The following is an 18,770-nucleotide window of genomic DNA, read 5'->3' as shown; positions in this document are numbered from 1 at the left end:
GGGCGAGGACAGCGTCTCGGATTTTGTTCGTCGGCCGTCGCCTGTGCAACTGAGCGAGGTCGTCTGGTCTCTCTCTCGTCGAGCGCCGTGTGTGAGAGAGAGTGGGCGGGATCCGGGTAGATCGCTCCCCGCTCAGTCGACGACGGAGAGAGAGCGGAGAGAGGAAGGACCCCCACAGCTTGCGCGCCGCCCACCTCGTTGCGGCCCTCGTCCCTCTCCCCCTCCCTCGCTCTTCACGCTTCCCCTCCTGCGCCTCAAGGTCCAGCTTCTCGAGTCGACATGGCACAGCAGCGCAGCGTTCACGATCACCTTTTGTGCGTCTCCCTCTCTCTTGGTCGCCCGCGTCGCTCGCACCGCACCGTCGAGCTGACCTTGAACGTCATCCCCGTCCTCCCCCTCTCGTCGTCCCTGTGCGCCCTGGGCCCTCTTTGCTCGCCCGTGTGTGTCTGTGCAGGTTCGAGGTCGCATGGGAGGTGGCCAACGTGCGTCCCCTGTCTCTGTGTCGTCGTCGTCGCCGTCCATCTTCTCGCTCGCGTCCCCCCACCTCCTCGCCGCCCCACGCCTTCTCAACCTCGCCGTCGCCGCCAGCCAGCGCCGGTCCTCGCCCGCCATCGTCGTGCCACCCGTACTGACTCTACTGCCCCCCCTCCCCTCGTCACCCCCTGCAGAAAGGTGCGTGCTCGTCCTCAACCTCGTCCGATTCGCCTTCCGCTCTGGGACGACGGCCGCGCCTCGAGCCAGCTCTCCCCGCCCACCCGCTCCACCGCCTGCCCCTTGCAACAAATCAGCCAGATCACCTCGTGCACCCGAGCGACGACCGCTCGACGCCGGGCGCGAGCGAGCGCCCTCACACGTTGGCAGCCGGTTGGACGAGATCGACGGCAGCCGTCGGCGCGGTGGGGTGGGGTCGAGCCGGGGACGAGGCCGCGCTTTGCGCCCCAAGGCCGCATACGCTCGCCGCAGGGCGAGCAGGGCGAGCGCGGCTCGAGCACGAGACGCTCGCCGTACCCGGTCGAGCGAGCGCCAGCAGCCTACCTTGCCCTCCCTGAGCGCCGGCACTGACTCTCCCCTTGGTCCTCTTGCAGTCGGCGGCATCTACACCGTCATCAAGACCAAGGCGCCCGTGACGTGCGCCGAGTATGGCGACCGCTACACCCTCATGGGCCCGCTCTCGTACAAGTCGGCCCCGATGGAGGTCGAGGCCATCGAGTGGGACAAGCCTACGCCCGTCAACGAGGGTGCGTCTCTCTTTCCCCTCTGCAGGACGAGCAACGCGACCGAGCGAGAGCAGGACAAAGAACTGACCTTGACGCGCCCACAGACGGTAACCCGACCACGACCAACGCCTCGCACGACGCCCTCGTCGGCACCCTCTCGTCGATGCGCGACCGCGGCGTCAAGTTCCTGTACGGCCGCTGGCTCATCGAGGGCGGCCCCAAGGTGCTCCTGTTCGACACGGGCTCGGTCTGGAACCGGCTCGACGAGTGGAAGGGCGACCTGTGGAACCTCGCCGGGATCCCGACGCCGCCCAACGACACCGAGACGAACGAGACGCTCCTCCTCGGCTACCTCGTCGCCTGGTTCCTCGGCGAGTTCTCGGCTCGCGAGCGCAACCGCGCCATCATCTGCCACCTCCACGAGTGGCAGGCCGGCCTCGCCATCCCGCTCTGCCGCAAGAGGCACATTGACGTCACGACCGTCTTGTGCGTCCCTCTCTCTCTCTCTCTATGTGTCCCTGGAGGTGTCGAGGAGCGAGCCCCGAGGGCGCGCACTGACCCTCTCTCGTCCGCCTCGCCGCAGCACGACCCACGCGACGCTCCTCGGCCGGTACCTGTGCGCCGGCTCGGTCGACTTCTACAACAACCTCGCCTACTTTGACGTCGACCACGAGGCGGGCAAGCGCGGCATCTACCACCGCTACTGCATCGAGCGCTCGGCGGCCCACTGCGCCGACGTCTTCACCACCGTGTCGCACATCACGGCGTACGAGGCCGAGCACCTCCTCAAGCGCAAGCCCGGTGCGTCCCGTGTCTCTCTCCCCTGTCGTTGGCGACGGCTTCCCTGCAACGCGAGATGCGCCTCCTCAGCTCGATCTAGTTCTCGCACTCGGACCCCCTTCCTGACTCTTTCCCCTCTCCTTTTCCTCGTCGTTCCTCGCAGACGGCGTGACGCCCAACGGCCTCAACGTCAACAAGTTCACGGCCATGCACGAGTTCCAGAACATGCACGCCGTGTCCAAGCAGAAGATCAACGAGTTCGTGCGAGGGCACTTCTACGGTCATTTCGACTTTGACCTCGACAACACGCTCTACATGTTCACCGCCGGCCGGTACGAGTACCGCAACAAGGGCCTCGACATGTTCATCGAGTCGCTCGCCCGTATGTGGCGCCCTCTCTCTCTCTCCTTTCCCCTCGTCCTGCCTTCCTCGTCCTTAGCCTGACTCGTCCGCTCTCCCTCCCTTCCTCACTCGCAGGCCTCAACTACCGCCTGCAGCAGATGGGCACCAAGCAGACGGTCGTCGCCTTCATCATCTCGCCCGCGGCGACGCATTCGTACACGATCGAGGCGCTCAAGGGCCAGGCCGTCACCAAGCAGCTGCGCGACACGGTCACCGAGATCCAGAACCGCATCGGCGCGCGCCTGTTTGAGCGCACGGCGCGGTACACGGGCGAGCACGGCACCGAGGTGCCCGACCCGGCCGAGCTCCTCTCGAACGAGGACAAGATCCTCCTCAAGCGCCGCGTGTTTGCCCTGCGCCGCAACTCGCTCCCGCCCGTCACGACGCACAACATGGCCGACGACGCCAACGACCCCATCCTGAACCAGATCCGCCGCGTCCAGCTGTTCAACCGCACGACCGACCGCGTCAAGATCGTCTTCCACCCCGAGTTCCTCAACTCGAACAACCCGATCCTCGGCATGGACTACGAGGAGTTTGTCCGTGGCTGCCACCTCGGCGTCTTCCCCTCGTACTACGAGCCCTGGGGCTGTGCGTCCCAAACTCTCCCTTCCTCCTCTTGGCCGCCGACCTGACCCTCTTTTCCTCCTCCTCGCCGCCTTGCAGACACGCCCGCCGAGTGCACCGTCATGGGTTCGTCCCCCTTTTCGCGACCGCCTCGTCGAGCCCCGCACTGACCCTCGGACTCTCGTCCACCACCCTCGCAGGCGTCCCCTCGATCACGACCAACCTGTCGGGCTTCGGCGGCTTCATGGAGGACTTGCTCGAGGACTCGCAGGACTACGGGTGCGTTTCCCTCTCACTCGCCGCCGTCGTCGTCGTCGTCGTCGCGTCGTCGTCGTTAGTCGAGCAGAAACTCACCTGACTCGCACCTCGCCTTCTGCAGCATCTACATCGTCGACCGCCGCCAGAAGTCGGTCGAGGACTCGCTCAACCAGCTCACGGACCAGATGGTGTCGTTCTGCCAGAAGACGCGCCGCCAGCGCATCAACCAGCGCAACCGCACCGAGCGCCTGTCGGACCTCTTGGACTGGAAGCGCATGGGCCTCGAGTACGCCAAGGCGCGCCAGCGTGCGTCCCTCTTTCTCTTCCTCGTGTGTTGGCGAGTGCGCGTCACTGACTTTCTCTCCCTTCCTCTACGTCTCGTCGTCCTCGTCTTGCTCCTCTCCTCCTCCTGCTCCTCTCCTTCCCCTCCCCCCTGCTCCGCCTCCTCGTCGTCCTCCTCTCCTCTCCTCCTCCTCTCCTCTCCTCTTCACTCCTTTCCTCCCCCCTCCTCTCCTCTCCTCGTCTTTGTCCCACGAACCCGACTCCTCAAACCTCGTCCATCTTCGCCCCTCGTCGCTCGCCTCGTCGCAGTCGCCCTGCGGCGCGCGTACCCGGACTCGTTCGAGGACGACGACTTCGACTTTGAGTCGGGCCAGGTCCGCATCCCGCGCCCGATGTCGGCCCCGGCGAGCCCGAGGTTCACGACGGCGCGGAACGGCATGGCGACGCCGTCGGACTTGGCGACGCTCACCGAGGAGCTGCAGGGTCTCGGCACGTCGGACTACCGTGGCACTGCACAGAGTTGGGAGTCGGTGCGTCCCTCTTTTCTCTCTCTCAGTCGTCGAGTCGAGTCGAGCCAAGATCCGAGACCTGACCGTCGACGAGCGCACACAGGTGATCCGGCAGGGCGACGAGCAGGACGAGGAGAGCTACTTCCCGCCGCTCGTCCTCAAGAAGGGCAAGAACAACGGCGGCGGCGTGTCGGGCACGACGAGTGGGCTCACGACGCCGGGCGGTGGCAGCGCGACCGGCGGCCGCACGACCCTGTCCGAGCAGGACCTCCTCGCCGCCGACGCCGCCCTGTCGCACCACTCGAGCTGAGCGCTCCCCTCGTTTCCTCTCTCCCTTCCTCGTCACCATCGTCGTCGTCGTCGCACCTCTCTCAAAACCTGGCTCCTTCCCCCCTTTTCACCCCTCCTCTCGTCCCTCGTTCGCAACCTTCTCTCCTTTCTGTGCCCCGCCTCTCCTCGCCAAGTATTCCCCCCCTCTAGCTGTACTTTGAGCTCTCTCTCTCTCTCGACGCCCTTTGCAACGGCAGGCCGACTAGTCCCCTCGCTGCGTCCCGCCTCGACTCGGAGGAGGAGAGAGTTCTCGCACGGCGACGACGACAGACGGTCTGCTCTCGCTCGCCGCTCGACAGCCCGACACACACGCACGACAGAGAGAGAGAGAGAGACTGCCATTGCGCCTTTTCTACAACGTCGACTCGCGCACGAGAGAAGGAAAGAGGTCCGTGCCCAGGTCGGCTCTCGTTCCTCGGGCCTGCGCTCGTCCATTTTCTGCGCGCTCGCGCTCAGAGCGCAGCGCGAGTCTGCCAGTGCTTGATGAGGCCCGTCGTCGACGAGTCGTGGTCGACGACCTTGTCGGCGCTGTCGAGCTGGCCGAGGATGCTCTTGGCGAGCTGCTTGCCGAGCTGCGGGCGCACGAACCGAGGGGTCAGTCGACCGTCGTTGGCGCTCTAGAGGGAAGAAGACTCGCTTCTACGCCCATCTGGTCTTGGAGAGAGGAACGGGGAGAGAAAGAAGAGTCAGGCTTCGCGAGCCGAGGGAGGAAAACGAAAGACGGAACGAGGGCTCACCGAACGAGTTGATGCCCCAGATGCAGCCCTGCACGAAGATCTTGTGCTCGTACATGACGATGAGCGAACCTGCGACGAGCACACGCGAGACGGCGTCAGGAGACGGCCCGAGCGGCAAGAGAGGGAGGAGGGGACGGACCGAGGGTCCTCGGCGTGAGCTTCTGGAACAGGATCGAGTTGGTCGGGCGGTTGCCCTCGAACACCTTGCTCTTGCGGAGCGCCTCGTTGTCGGCATCGGCGCCGAGCTCCTTGCGGACCGTCTCCTCGTCCTTGCCGAACGCGAGCGCCTCGGGCTGGGCGAAGAAGTTCGAAAGCAGGATCTTGTGGTGCAGGTTGTCGCGGATGGGGTTCTGCGACTCGACCGGCGCGAGGAAGTCGGCGGGGATGAGCTTGGTGCCCTGGTGGATGAGCTGGTAGAAGGCGTGCTGGCCTGCGCGAGGGGAAGTCGAGGTGATGGTCAGGGCCGTCGCTCGCTCGCTCGCTCGCGCGCTCGCAGAACAGGGGGACGCGAGAGACGCACCGTTGGTGCCCGACTGGCCCCAGATGATCGGGCCCGTCTGGTACGAGACGCGGCGGCCGTCCTTGGTGACGAACTTGCCGTTCGACTCCATGTCGCCCTGCTGGAAGTAGTCGGCGAACTTGTGCATGTACTGGTCGTACGGGAGGAGCGCGTGGGTCTGCGCGCCGTAGAAGTCGTTGTACCACAGGCCGACGAGCGCGAGGATGACGGGGAGGTTGTCCTCGAGCTTGGTGTCGCGGAAGTGCTTGTCCATCTCGTGCGCGCCGGCGAGGAGCTCCTGGAAGTTCTCGGGCCCGATGAAGAGCATGATGGGCAGGCCGATGGCCGACCACAGCGAGTAGCGGCCGCCGACCCAGTCCCAAAACTTGAACATGTTGCCGGCGTCGATGCCGAACTCGGTGACGGCCTTGGTGTTGGTCGACAGGGCCACAAAGTGCTTGGCGATGTGCGCCTTCTGCTCGAGGGGGAAGAGACGAGTCAGTGCCTGGCTGTAGGAGCGAGTGGGAGAGAGAGGGAAAGGAGGGAGGGGACGCACGTCGGTCGCCGACTTGAGGAACCACTCGCGCGCGCTCTCGGCGTTGGTGATCGTCTCCTGGGTCGTAAACGTCTTGGACGCGACGATGAACAGGGTCGTCTCGGGGTTGCACGCCTTGGTGATCTCGGCAATGTGGGTGCCGTCGACGTTCGAGACGAAGTGGCACGTGAGGCCCTCCTTGCCGTACGGCTTGAGCGCCTCGGTGACCATGACGGGGCCGAGGTCCGAGCCACCGATGCCGATGTTGACGATGGTGTCGATCGCCTTGCCCGTGTAGCCCTTCCACTCGCCCGAGCGGACCTTGGTCGCAAAGTCGGCCATGTGGTCGAGGACGCCCTGGACCTCGTCGGCGCCGGCCTCGTCGATCTTGAACTCGCCGCCGACGTTGCGCAGAGCGACGTGAAGGACGGCGCGGTCCTCGGACGTGTTGATGTGCTTGCCGGCGAACATGTCGTCGCGCGCCTGCTCGACGCCGCCCTCCTTGGCGAGCTGGACCAGGGTCGAGAAGACGTCGTCGTTGATGAGGTTCTTGGAAAAGTCGACGAGAAGGTGCACGTCCTTGTTGGGCGAGTCGTACGTGCGCGAGAACTTGGCGAAGCGCTCCGGGTCCTGGTTGAAGAGGTCCTTGAGCACGAGCTTGGTGTGCTCTGAGTCGTAGAGCTGCTGGAGCTTGGCCCACGAGGGGTAGTCTGCGAACGGGTGCGCCGGTCAGTCCGCTGATCAGGTCACGGCGCCCGACCTGCAGTGCGATCCAGCTGCATCTCCGTCATCTGCCGCGGGCGAGTGAACGCTCCTCGCTCGTCCCGCCGCACGAGCCGCTGCCGCCGTCACGAGCCCAAGAGACTGCCCCATCAATCTGCTAAGCCCGGCCAGGGGCACAGGCGAGCCGTGTACGTCGAGTTGGACGACCGAAGGTGGCCGAACCGTCGATGAGGCGGTGGGGAGGAGACGACGAGGGAACTGGGTGCTGAGGGTCGAGGGCAAGGTGGGCGAGCGAGACTCACCGGTTGCGAGCTTGCCAGACATGTCGAGTGCGAGTACGAGGTCGAGGCGAGGGTGAGGGACTGCAGCGAGGCGGCTCGTCGTCGTCGGTCGTCGTCGGTCGCCCTCGTGCGGGGTCGCCTTCGTCCTCTCTCGGCGACTTGATCCACCTTTCGTTCGCTTGCTCTGACTCGCTCTCGCACTGGCGAATTTCTCAAGAGCTTGACGAACAGCCTTGCTCTCGAATCGACCCGGCGCAGACCGAAAGGAAGAGAGTGGCTCGGCAAAGCCGATGCGAGTGCACGAGCGAGACGATCTACGAAGGATGCAGGGCCTCTTCGACGAGAGGCGTGGGTCTAAAGAGAGGGTACGTAATGACACGGAAGGGTGAAAGGCAGGGAGGGGAGAGAAGGCGAGAAAGGGCCGGGAGGGAAAAACGACGAGGCCAGGGATGCTGGTGAGCCGAGGTTTGCTCACGCCAGATCCCTCATCTTGGCGTCCTCGTTCATCTCGGTCGTGCCGTGGTTCTTGGCGCCACCCTCCTTGAAAGCCGTCTTGTACGCGTCCGTGTCCGAGTCGTGCGTGTTCGACTCGAGGATCTCGCGGCGGATCTTGCCCGAGCGAGCGGCGTTGACGTTGGCGCGGAACAGGATGTCGACCTGCTCGAGCGAGAGGCCCTTGGTCTCGGGGACGAAGCTGCAGGACGGGCACAGGGTCAGTTGAGGTGCGCGGCGGGTGAGGAGGGGGAAAGTCGGAGCCGTCGACGAGGGAAGAAAAGGGAGACGTACAAGAAGACGAAGAAGGCGGCGAGGACCGAGACGCCGCCCCAGATGAAGAAGACCTTGGAGCCGAGGCCGGCCGAGCCGGGCTTGTCGTCGACCATGTACGGCGTCGCGTAGCCGATGCCAAAGTTGAACAGCCAGTTGGACGCGGTCGACATCGACATCTGCTTGCCGCGAGTCGCAGTCGGGTAGATCTCACCGGTGACGACCCAGCTGTGAGAGAGAGAGGCAAGGGGAGAGGTCAGTCCCGGGACGAGAGAGTGAGGGAGGAGGAGGGAGACGGCGACGCACGCGATCGGGCCCCAGGTGGCAGCGAAGAATGCAATGAATATGCACACGAAGGCAATGAGGACCTTCTGGCCGGCCTCGTTCGACTGCGGGAGCGCGGTGCCGATGATGGCGACGATGAAGTGGCAGACCTGCGAGACGAGGATCGAGAGGTCAGAACGGCCCGACACGTTGGACGAGCGCGAGAACAAGAGGACGTACAGCCATGCCGACAGCGCCGACGAGGAGCATGGTGCGACGGCCGGCCTTGTCGGTGAGCCAGAGACCCGGGACGGTGGCACCGACTGCGGGCAGGGGGAGGACAAGGGGTCAGAAGACAGGCTTCGCGCGAGCACAGAGGGCGGGAAGAGCTCGTGACGGACCGTTGACGACATTGGTGGCGATCGTGATCAGGAACGGGTTGTTGATGCCCGAGTTCTGGAAGAAGCTGTTGGTCGCGAGGAGAGGGAAGGTGAGCCGAACGCTCGAGAGGCGCAAGAGGAACAGGTTGAAGCTCACGTCGTGCCGTAGTAGAAGACTGCGCAGGGAGAGGGCAAGTCAGTGTCGCACGCAGGAACGGGCGGGAAGGACGGAGCGAGGACGCACTAAAGTTGATGCCGACGAGCTGCTGGAGCGCCTGGAGCGCGATACCGATGAACGTGCGCAGGCGGTTGCGGTTCGTGTTCTTGAAGCAGTCGAGGTACGTCGTCGAGCCGAGCGAGCGAACGTGGTGGACCGAGGCGGCGATCTCGGCGTACTCGGACGCGACGACGTCCGAGTCGGGGTCGGCGGCGAGGATGCGGGCGAGCGAGCGCTGTGCGGCCTCGTCCTTGCCGGCAGCAATGAGGAAGCGGGGCGACTCGGGGAGGAGGGCGAGACCGGTGGCAAGGATGAGGGCCCACGCGAACCTGCGAGGAGGGGGCACGAGCGGGGTCAGTTTGTGCATCTCTTGCTCGTCTCGGCCGCTCGACAGAGAGAGAGGGGGACGCACTGGATGCCGATGGGGATGGCGTACGAGCCGAGGTCGTTGCGCGTCTTGGTCTGGTCGACGACGACGGCGGCGATGAGGAGACCGATCTGCGGCGAGGGGGGTCGTCAGCGCCTCGTTCGCCGCCGCGAGGCCGACTGGACTGAGCGAGAGAGAGAGACGTACAGTGATCATCCACTGGTACGCGCCGACGATGGCGCCGCGGATGGCCTTGGGCGCGCACTCGCTCTGGTACATGGGGACGAGGCACGACGTGCCGCCGACGCCGAGACCGGCAAAGACGCGGCCGACGACGAACGTCGGGAGGGTGGTGCCGCCAGTCTGGCACGCGACGCCGATGGTGAACAGGACGAGGAAGGCCATGATGCCGTAGCGACGGCCGAGGAAGTCGCCGACCGGGTACGCGAGGAGGGCGCCGACGAACGTGCCGGCCGACAGGATCGAGGTGATGAGCGAGTCGCGGCCGGATGGGAGGGCGAAGGGCTTGTCGGGGTTGCCGGTAGCGTCTCCGAAGAGCTCGAGGAAGTAGGGCATCTCCTTGACGCCCGAGATGTTGCCCGTGTCGTAGCCTGCACGACGACGAGTCGGTCAGCTCGCGTTCGCGGCCCTGCATGTCCCTGCTGCGCATCCGAGAGCCGCACAGGACCGCCGAGAGCACGCAGAAGCGGCCAGAGCCACCCAGGCGAGCGACTCGAGGTGGCCCTCGCGTCCCCCACGCTCCTCCTTCCTCCGCAGCGCGTCGAACGAGTGGAAAGGGTGGACGCACCGTAAAGGAAGCCACCAAAGGCGGCGAAGCACGACCTGCATGCGCCAGAGGGAGTTCAGTCGCTGTTGCACGGCGCGCGCGAGAGGGAGAGGGCGAGGACGCACATGATGATCGCCATCGCCTTCGAGGGAGCGGGTCCAGCCGACATGGTGGGCGGGTGTTTTTGCAGGGTGGTGGAGCGAGGGAAAGAGAGACGAGGACCGGTGCTGGGCGAGGTGCAAGTGGCGGCGATGGAGCGAGAGGCTGGAACTCGAAAGTTGAGCGAGGCCTGGACGAGTCGCGGCTCTGCGAGGGGTGGGAGGGGGCGACGAAGGGAGGAGAGAGGGTTGGGTGGAGAAGGAAGGAGAGCCGGGGCGGGGGCGCGTGGAGCTCGACAGAGGGAGAATCGATGCACAGCGAGCAACCGAGGCGGGCGAGTTGCGCGGAGGCGCGCTCGGCCCCTCGCGCGCGCACCTCGTCCCCCCAAAACGCGCCCACAAAGCTCGGCGACCGGAATCCGCACCCCGCATCTCGAGTCTCAGATCTCGCCAGATCGAGCTAAGTTAGACTCTGAGTGACGGGGCAACCACTTTCCGCCACCAGGCACTCGCCCGGCGCACGTCCGTCGAGAAGCTGAGAAGGTCTGTGCACCCTGCAGCTCGCACGCGTCGCAGCGAGCCAGCAGCTCAGGAGCTCGTCGCTTCATGTGCAGCGTCGAGCCCGAGCCGCGGGACACACGGCGAGCAGCGCATGCGGAGGCCGAAGCTGCGAAGGCTGCGGCTCCGCGACGCCGCCGCTTTCCGAATTGTGCGCACCCCGCAGTGGCGCAGCCTGCGCCGCTTTTGCGGCTCGTCCGAGAAGCTTCTCGCCGCGAAGAAGAGCGGCTCGAATCGGTGGCCGCACGCACGCGGCGCCGGCTCGCGCCCACAGCGAGCAGTGGGGTGCGAGTGCGCGCTCGGCAGCGTGGGCGCTGTCCTTCGCGCTCGTGGGCGCGCGACAGCATCGGCTCGTGGGCGTGAAGCCGAGTCTGAGCGGGGGTACGAGGACAAAGGTGGGTGCGCAGCGGTGCGACGACGACGACGACGACGCGGCGTTGGGCTCGAACCTCGCACGGACCGTCGCATGCGGCGGCGGGCGAAGAAACGCGGGGAACGAGGGGGACGGCCGGGGAGGGTGGGTGCGAAGGCGGAGGACGGGTTGGGGGAGGAAGGCGTGACGAGGGCGGGGCGCCGTGCACGGGCGTGCGAGGCGGGGCTCGGGCCTCGTTTGTCGATGTGGCGACTCACCCGACGGCAGCAGAGCCGGCCTCGAGCGCGGTGCGCCGGCCACTCGACACGGACGAGCAGGAGCAGAGGAAGGAGGAGAGAGAGAGAGAGAGAGCCGGGCGACCAACAAGCGCGACAGACGTGGCGGTCGTCGGTGGCCCACCAGGTAGGGCCGCACGGACTTCTTTAGCCCGGGCGGACTGCCGTCGTCGACCGAGCGCTCGTACATACAAAAGGATCGACTTGAGGCGCAGGTCCAGTCGCGGTGCCGAGTGACCTTCGAGGCGGCCCGTGCGGCTTGCGCACAACACACTTTCGCCTCGAACGTCTTGCGGCAGGGTCTCTCATAGCAATCACGGGCTGTCGTAGCTCTGACAAGCCGACTGCTAGCTCAAGCTCAAGAGCCGGTGAGCGACCACTCGCTGGCGAAAAATCCGAGACCTGGCCCCGCTCTCGCCGCCGACGACGACGAGCCCATCGCCGACCGCCTCCTCCTGCAACTAACAAGGCGCGCACCGACTGCTCGCTGCGCGCACGCTCAGCTCCGGCCATGGTACCACCGCCGCACGCCCCTGCGCCCACGCCCTCGAGCCTGTCGTCCCTGTCGACCCAGACGCTCTCTCGAACCCTCGAGCTCACCCGCCTGCACCAGCTCGACCTCGCCGCGCCCGCCCACCTCAGCTCGACTATCCAGGGCAACCTCGCGCGGCTGGCGCGCGGCATCAACGCCCTCGAGAGCGAGGGGCAGACGAGCCACGACGTCCTCGTCGGCCTGCGCGGCCAGTGGGGCCGCATCGTCGCGCTCGTCGAGCCGCTCGGCGTGCGTGTCGAGGAGCGGCTGCGCACTGAGGAGGAGCAGGGGCGAACGGGCAGGCTCGTCGAGACGGACGACGAGCGAGAAGCCGGGGACGAGGGCGACGACCGGGACGAGTACGTCCGACCCTTTCCTTCTCACGCCGCGCCCACGGTGTGGCTCACCTCGAGCACCCGCGCAGACTGGCGCCTCGATCGGCGCAGGCGAGCCCGCACGTGGCGATCCCGGTGCACGACGACCGACGAGACCTCGCCCAGATGGAGGAGGACGAGGACGAGATGGACCGCGCCAACGCCCAGGTCCTGCAGATGCAGAAGCGCATGCTCGAAGGTGCGTCTGCGTCTCATTATTTTGTCTGCTCTGTCTCTGTCGAACGTCGCTGACCTTGCACCCCGTCCTCGTCCCCTGCTCCCGCTCGGCCCCTTCCCACCCTCGCGCGCGCAGACCAGGACACGCAGCTCGACTCGCTGTCGTCGGCCATCTCGCGCCAGCACGCACTGTCACTGCGTGTCGCCGAGGAGCTCGAGCTGCACTCGTCGCTGCTCGACGACACGGACGAGGCGCTGGATCGCACCGGGTCGAACCTGCGGCGAGCGAGCGGCCGGCTCGACCAATTCACGCAGCGGGCCAGGGCGACGGGCAGCACAGGCCTCATCGTCGCCCTCATCGTGCTTCTCGTCATCCTCATCCTCATCTTCAAGGTGTGAGCGCACGTCGTCTGCCCTCGCCTCGCCCTCCTGTCGTCCCCCCTTGTCACACTCGTCGCCGTACCCCTTGTCTCGTCTGTAATTTTACGCAGAGCCCTCTTCTCTTCTCGCCTCTCGCCGTCGTGCATGTGCAAGTGCGTCGAGATTGACGTTGTGCGACCGCGAGCGCGCGAGGGACCGACGACGAGCAGCGCGGGTTCTTTTTTTCTGGGCGCACGACCTCGTCTGTCAGAGTATCGAGTGCAAGAGGAGAGCTTGACCCTAGCAAAGGGAGCCGATGTGAGTGCGGCGAGTTGGACTTGGTCGAGCAGAGAGACGACAAGCGGACGCGGGTCTGTGCTCGTCCCGCACGCCGCTACTGCGCGAGACCGACCGACTCGCAGCTCTCGGGTCACCCGTCTGCCCCTACAGTCTCGCCGAAGGTCGCGCTTCGTCCGCCGAGCGCGCAGCAGAGCCCGACGAGCCGGACCAACACCGCCACCGCCGACGAGCCTCGTCCACGTCCCTGATCAAGCCCGGCACGCCTGTACTACCGTCAAGGTGAGCCCAGCACTTCCCCCACCCGCCGTCGTCCCCGCTCTCGAGTCGGTCCTGCGCCAGAGCAAACACCTGAGCTTTGAGCGGGTGCGGGGCCGGCTCAACTCGACCGCACTCTGCACGGGGACGGCTCAGGCGGGGCAGGGCAAGGCGTACGGGGGCCAGAGTGCGGCAGTGCAGGCGCGCCGCACGGCGAGGCTGTCGGCTGTCGACCTTGGAGGCGGTGCCCCCGATGACCGCCGAGCGGGTTCGACGATGCGCGCAGGCGGGACCCTCACCGTCGCAGGAGACCCGTACTGACTGCCTGCACTGTCCACAGACCAGCTCTCGCCGTCGACCGCCGTCCCTCCCCCGAGCGCCGCCATGTTGCGCACCCAGCTCCGCCTCTCGTCCTCGTCCTGTCGGCTCCCGTTCGCCCGTTCCCTCTGGCGGGCACCGACACGACACGCCTCGTCCGCGGCGGCAGCAGCGACACCGTCTCGCTCGGGCGATGACCTGCCGCCGCACCTCGAGCGCGCCCGCCACGCCCTGTACACCGTCCCTCCCCTTCCGCCCATGCCGCCGCCGCTCCCCGCCGACGTCGACCCGGCCGACACGACCATCCACACGACGGCCGGCTCGACCCTCGCGTCGGGCGTCACGCTCGGCCACCAGATCCCGGGCGCCCAGGAGCAGCTCGCCGTCCTCAACGCGTGCCTCGCGAGCGGCGACCTGAACCGCGCCGAGGACGTCGCCAAGCGCATCCGCGCCAACTGGGTCCGCGGCGGCGAGATCGGCTCCCTGTCGATGCTCCTCCCGCCCCGCGTCCACGCCGACTTCCTCAAGGCCTACTTCGTCCGCGCCATCCAGCCGCCGTACCTCCCGCTGTCGGCCCAGAGCCTCACGGCCGGCTACGACGGCCTCGGCCTCCCGTCGGGCACGCTCGGCACGGGCGAGCGCAAGACGAGCGTCTCGCAGCACCGCAACACGATGCGGTTCGTCGCCAAGGTCTGGGCCTACTTCGACTCGCTGTTCGGCGTCCAGTGGGACATCGTCGACCCGCACACCAAGCGCGCCCGCCGCGGCGTCAACGGCGCCATCGACGCCGGCGTCCTTGCCGTCATGCTCAAGGGCCTCACCGCCCTCGGCCCCGACATCTACAACCCGTCGTCCCTCACCGACCCGGACCGCGTGTGCCGCCCCATCACCTACGTCCTGTCGATCCTTCGCCAGACCGGCATCGAGCTCCAGGACGTCATGCGCGACACCGTGTTCGACATCGAGCTCCCGAGCTACCTCGGCAGCGTGTCGCGCGACCAGGTCCTCGACGCGTTCCGGGCGACGGGCCGCGGCCGCGAGAGCTGGGACGAGTGGGACCGCGTGCTCGACGAGGTCAAGGCCGACGTCGACCGCATCCGCGAGGGCCGCGAGCAGGAGCAGAAGGCGCGCTCGGTCGTCGCAGAGCTCGACCCGGTCATCAGCCCCGTGCGTCCCTCTTCCTCTTTCTCGCCCTCATTCCCTCTCTGTTCCTCTCCCTCGCCGTCCCCCTCTTCCTCTTCTTCGCCCACTCCCTCTTCTCGATCCCTCCCCTCGCCGACGTTACCGCCTCGAGCTCGTCGGGCACACGCACTGACTCGGCCTTTTCCTCGCCTCGCAGAAGTCGGACGTCAACATGTCGCTCCAGACGCTGCGCACCAACCTCCTCACTTTGTCGATGCCCGGCTCGGTCACCGAGATCTCGCGCACGCAGCGCCAGCGCCTCCTCGAGGAGTCGTCGTACGACGCCGCCCGCCAGCTGTACATCCACGAGATGGAGGAGCTCGCCCGCGTCGGCAAGGACAAGGAGCGCGGCCTCCAGTCCAACTGGCTGCAGTCGATCATGTTCGACTGGCTCAAGCACTTTGAGCGCGCCCTGTTCGAGGCGTCGTGCGAGTCGGGCAAGGGCTCGCCGTGGGGCAAGGACGCCGACATCGAGCCGTTCATGCGCCTCCTGTCGCCCGACAAGATGGCCCTCATCACGATCGTCGAGCTCATGCGCCTGTGCGGCAGCGAGGGCGTCAGCGGCGGCATGAAGGCGGCGCGCGCCATCCTCACCATCGGCCGCGCCATCGAGAACGAGTACCACGCCGAGGCCCTCAAGGAGGGCTACTCGAACAAGCAGCTCCAGCACGAGATCGACCGCATCTCGGAGGGCACGGTCGGCCCCGACGGCCGCATCCAGAGCCGCAGCGCCGAGGAGTCGCTCGGCATCCTGTGGCGCCGCGAGCTGTCGAAGCGCGAGCGCGAGGGCGACACGACGTGGCGCCCGGCGTGGACCCAGACGATCCGCGCCAAGGTCGGCAGCATCCTCGTCACGGCCCTCATGGACGTCGCCAAGGTCGAGCGCACCGTCAAGCACCCCGAGACGGGCGAGATCCTGAGCGAGGTCCAGCCGGCGTTCTCGCACGCGTACCAGTACGTGCGCGGCCTCAAGCTCGGCATCATCAAGGTCAACTCGGCCGTCAGCGAGCGCATGGACAAGGACCCGCTCCGCATCACGCTCCACCCGCGGTTCCTCCCGATGCTCGTCAAGCCCAAGCCGTGGCTCAGCTACAACAGCGGGAGCTACCTGCTCCACTCGACCCAGATGATGCGCATCAAGGACTCGGACGAGCAGCTCCAGTACCTCCAGCAGGCGTCCGACAACGACACGCTCGACAACATCTTTACCGGCCTCGACGCCCTCGGCTCGGTCCCGTGGCAGATCAACACTAAGGTGTTCGACGTCGTGTCGACCGTGTGGAACTCGGGCGAGGCCGTCGCCGACATCCCGGCCAAGGACTCGCTCGTCGAGCCGCTCGCCGCCGAGGTGCCCGACAACGTCGACAAGGACCCGCGCGCGCGCGACAACTACCGGCACCGCATCCGCCAGGCGCTCCAGGCCCGTCGCTCGGCCCACTCGAACCGGTGCGACCTGAGCTACAAGCTCGAGATCGCGCGCGCGTTCGTCGACGAGAAGTTCTACTTCCCGCACAACCTCGACTTTCGCGGTCGCGCGTACCCGATCCCGCCCAACCTGTCGCACATCGGCGACGACATGAGCCGAGGCCTGCTCAAGTTCGGCGAGGCCAAGCCGCTCGGCGAGCGCGGCCTGCGGTGGCTCAAGATCCACCTCGCCAACCTGACCGGCTTCGACAAGGCGAGCTTCGACGAGCGCGAGGCGTTCACCGACCAGCACCTCGACGACGTGTTCGACTCGGCCGACAAGCCCCTCGACGGCAGCCGGTGGTGGCTCAAGGCCGACGACCCGTGGCAGTGCCTCGCGACCTGTTTCGAGCTCGCCGCCGCCCTGCGGTCCGAGGACCCGACCAAGTTCGAGAGCGCGCTCCCTGTTCACCAGGACGGCACGTGCAACGGCCTGCAGCACTATGCCGCGCTCGGCGGCGACTTCAAGGGCGCGCACCAGGTCAACCTCGACATCGGCGACCGCCCGGCCGACGTCTACTCGGGCGTCGCCAACATGGTCAACGTCCTCATCGAGCGCGACGCCGAGCGCAACGTCCAGGAGGCGGTCCTCCTCAAGGGTCGCGTCACGAGGAAGGTCGTCAAGCAGACGGTGCGTCCTGCCCCCGTCCCCCTCTTTCCCGCCCTTTCTCGCCCCTCGTCCTGACACGGCGCCTCGTCCCTGCAGGTCATGACGACCGTGTACGGCGTCACGTTCATCGGCGCCAAGAACCAGATCCAGCGCCAGCTCAAGGACCGCGGCGACATCCCCGCCGAGCACCTGTACACCTGTTCGCTCTACCTCGGCCGCCTCGTGCTCGACTCGATCGGCGACATCTTCAAGGGCGCGACGGGCATCCAGACGTGGCTCAACCGCTGCGCCCGCCTCATCGCCAAGTCGATCCCGCCGCAGCGCATCCACGCCGCCCTCCAGGAGGAAGCGCCCAAGCGGGTGCGCAAGGCGTCGACCGAGGGCGCCAACGACGACAAGGACAAGGCGCCACGTGCTGCGCCGGCGCTCAAGCGCTCGCGCATCCCCAAGGAGCAGATGACGAGCGTCATCTGGACGACGCCGCTCGGGCTCCCCGTCGTGCAGCCGTACCGCAAGCCCAAAAAGCGGCAGGTCCAGACGGCGCTCCAGACCGTCTTTATCGTCGACCCGTCCATCCCTGCCGAGGTCGACGCTCGCGCCCAGGCGACGGCGTTCCCGCCCAACTTTATCCACTCGCTCGACGCGACCCACATGATGATGACGGCCCTCGCGTGCAAGGACAAGATCGCGTTCGCGTCGGTGCACGACTCGTACTGGACGCACGCCGCCGACGTCGACGAGATGTCGACCATCCTGCGCGACACGTTCGTCGAGCTCCACTCGCAGGACATCCTCGGCCGCCTTCGCCAGGAGGTGCGTCTCTCCCTCTCTTTTTCTCCCCCTCCTCTCTCCCTCTCTCTCCTCTTCCTCGCCTCTTGTACTGACGTCGACACTGTCCCCTGCAGTTCGTCGACCGCTACGCCGGCCACGTCGTCCCCGTCTCGAAGATCCCGCCCGGCCTCTTGCGCGACCCCGAGGCGAACGCGCCCGTCAACGACAAGGTCAACCCGGACGAGGCCGCCATGGACGTCATCTCGGAGCTCGAGGCCGAGGACGGGCCGGCCGGCCTGTCGCTGTTCGCCCAGTCGCACGAGGTCAAGCGCGCGTCGCTCGACTCGGCGCCGCCCTCGTCTTTCGGTCGCGCTTCGCCGTGGAAGTCGACCGACGACGACGAGACCGGGTTCGACGAGCTGTGGCGCGGCAAGACGTCGAACCGCACCGACTCGAAGCTCGTCTCGCTCGCCGCCGTCCTCCCGCCGGCGCCCGGCAAAGGCGACTTTGACCTCACGCGCGTGCGCGACAGCTCCTACTTCTTCAACTGTGCGCCCCACTTCCTCGTTCTTCTCGTCCCTACCGAGGGCGTCGCCGACTGACTCGCTCTGCGTCGTCGTCGCAGAATCGCCGACCGATGGGCCCTCCTCTCGCCCTTGTCGCGCACCCCACCTCGTCCAGCTGCCATTTCGTGACTGCCACCTTCTTCATTTATCCCCTCGGCTCCTACTCCCTGTTGCTCCTCATAGAAAAGGCGCCACCCCTCGCCCATCCTCCTTCGCCCTCTGCATCTCCGTCCACCGCTGTAGTTGTACCCCGCTTTGTGATACCCCTCTTCCCCCCGCTCTTCCCTCCCTGTTCGCACTTGTCAGCAGCTTGCGCATCCTTTGCTCGAGGGCTCGCATCGAGAGCCGGCTTTGCCCGTCGCGCCCCTTCTGCGAGAACGCCTGCGACGAGGAGCAGGCGGCCAGAGTACCGAGTTTGAGCGAGAGCGCTCCCCAGTTTGACGTGTGCGGTCGAATCGAGCGTGTCAGAGTCGAGAGAGGCAGCGTTGGCGTACGACAGCGAGCTGTAAGGGCAAGTCGAGAAGGTCAAAGTTGAGAAGGTCCGGGAGCAGGGGGAGTTAGGGTTAGGGTTAGGGTTAGGGTTAGGGTTAAGGTTAGGGTTAGGGTTAGGGTTAGGGTTTCTTGGAAATGGAGCGATAGGGAAAGGCCACTGAGGGC

At 66.7% G+C, this 18,770-nt stretch overlaps 4 protein-coding genes across 4 annotated transcripts; 2 read left to right on the top strand and 2 right to left on the bottom strand.

Moving 5' to 3' along the window:
• Positions 1–255: 255 nt before the first annotated feature.
• Positions 256–4,562, top strand: RHOBADRAFT_67056 (glycosyltransferase family 3 protein). Its single transcript, XM_018419165.1, has 12 exons — positions 256–314; positions 455–486; positions 1,086–1,238; positions 1,322–1,703; positions 1,801–2,018; positions 2,161–2,379; positions 2,475–2,990; positions 3,066–3,092; positions 3,167–3,245; positions 3,346–3,530; positions 3,816–4,036; positions 4,119–4,562. Exons 1-12 carry the CDS (start codon positions 280–282, stop codon positions 4,323–4,325), a joined length of 2,274 nt encoding a protein of 757 aa, XP_018267546.1. The 5' UTR covers positions 256–279; the 3' UTR covers positions 4,326–4,562.
• Positions 4,563–4,797: 235 nt separating this feature from the next.
• On the bottom strand, positions 4,798–7,163 carry RHOBADRAFT_32461 (uncharacterized protein; the record flags this gene model as incomplete). Its single annotated transcript, XM_018413031.1, has 7 exons — positions 4,798–4,917; positions 4,983–4,999; positions 5,083–5,151; positions 5,222–5,512; positions 5,603–6,056; positions 6,138–6,826; positions 7,142–7,163. 7 exons carry the CDS (start codon positions 7,161–7,163, stop codon positions 4,798–4,800), a joined length of 1,662 nt encoding a protein of 553 aa, XP_018267545.1.
• Positions 7,164–7,591: 428 nt separating this feature from the next.
• RHOBADRAFT_32460 (uncharacterized protein) lies at positions 7,592–10,069 on the bottom strand (the record flags this gene model as incomplete). Its single annotated transcript, XM_018413030.1, has 11 exons — positions 7,592–7,814; positions 7,907–8,113; positions 8,192–8,319; positions 8,390–8,472; positions 8,551–8,615; positions 8,687–8,705; positions 8,774–9,075; positions 9,159–9,244; positions 9,321–9,724; positions 9,922–9,956; positions 10,026–10,069. 11 exons carry the CDS (start codon positions 10,067–10,069, stop codon positions 7,592–7,594), a joined length of 1,596 nt encoding a protein of 531 aa, XP_018267544.1.
• A 5,012-nt stretch (positions 10,070–15,081) lies between these two features.
• RHOBADRAFT_40308 (uncharacterized protein) lies at positions 15,082–18,149 on the top strand (the record flags this gene model as incomplete). The annotated part of the gene is made up of 4 exons (XM_018413702.1): positions 15,082–16,797; positions 16,873–17,136; positions 17,182–17,589; positions 17,682–18,149. The coding sequence occupies 4 exons, from the start codon at positions 15,082–15,084 to the stop codon at positions 18,147–18,149; spliced, it is 2,856 nt and encodes a 951-aa protein (XP_018267543.1).
• Between the last annotated feature and the right edge of the window lie 621 nt (positions 18,150–18,770).

Source organism: Rhodotorula graminis, assembly GCF_001329695.1.
Source record: "Rhodotorula graminis WP1 unplaced genomic scaffold RHOBAscaffold_21, whole genome shotgun sequence".
In the NCBI taxonomy this organism is placed as follows: Eukaryota; Fungi; Basidiomycota; class Microbotryomycetes; order Sporidiobolales; family Sporidiobolaceae; genus Rhodotorula; species Rhodotorula graminis.
This window is presented reverse-complemented; position numbering and strand designations above follow the sequence as displayed.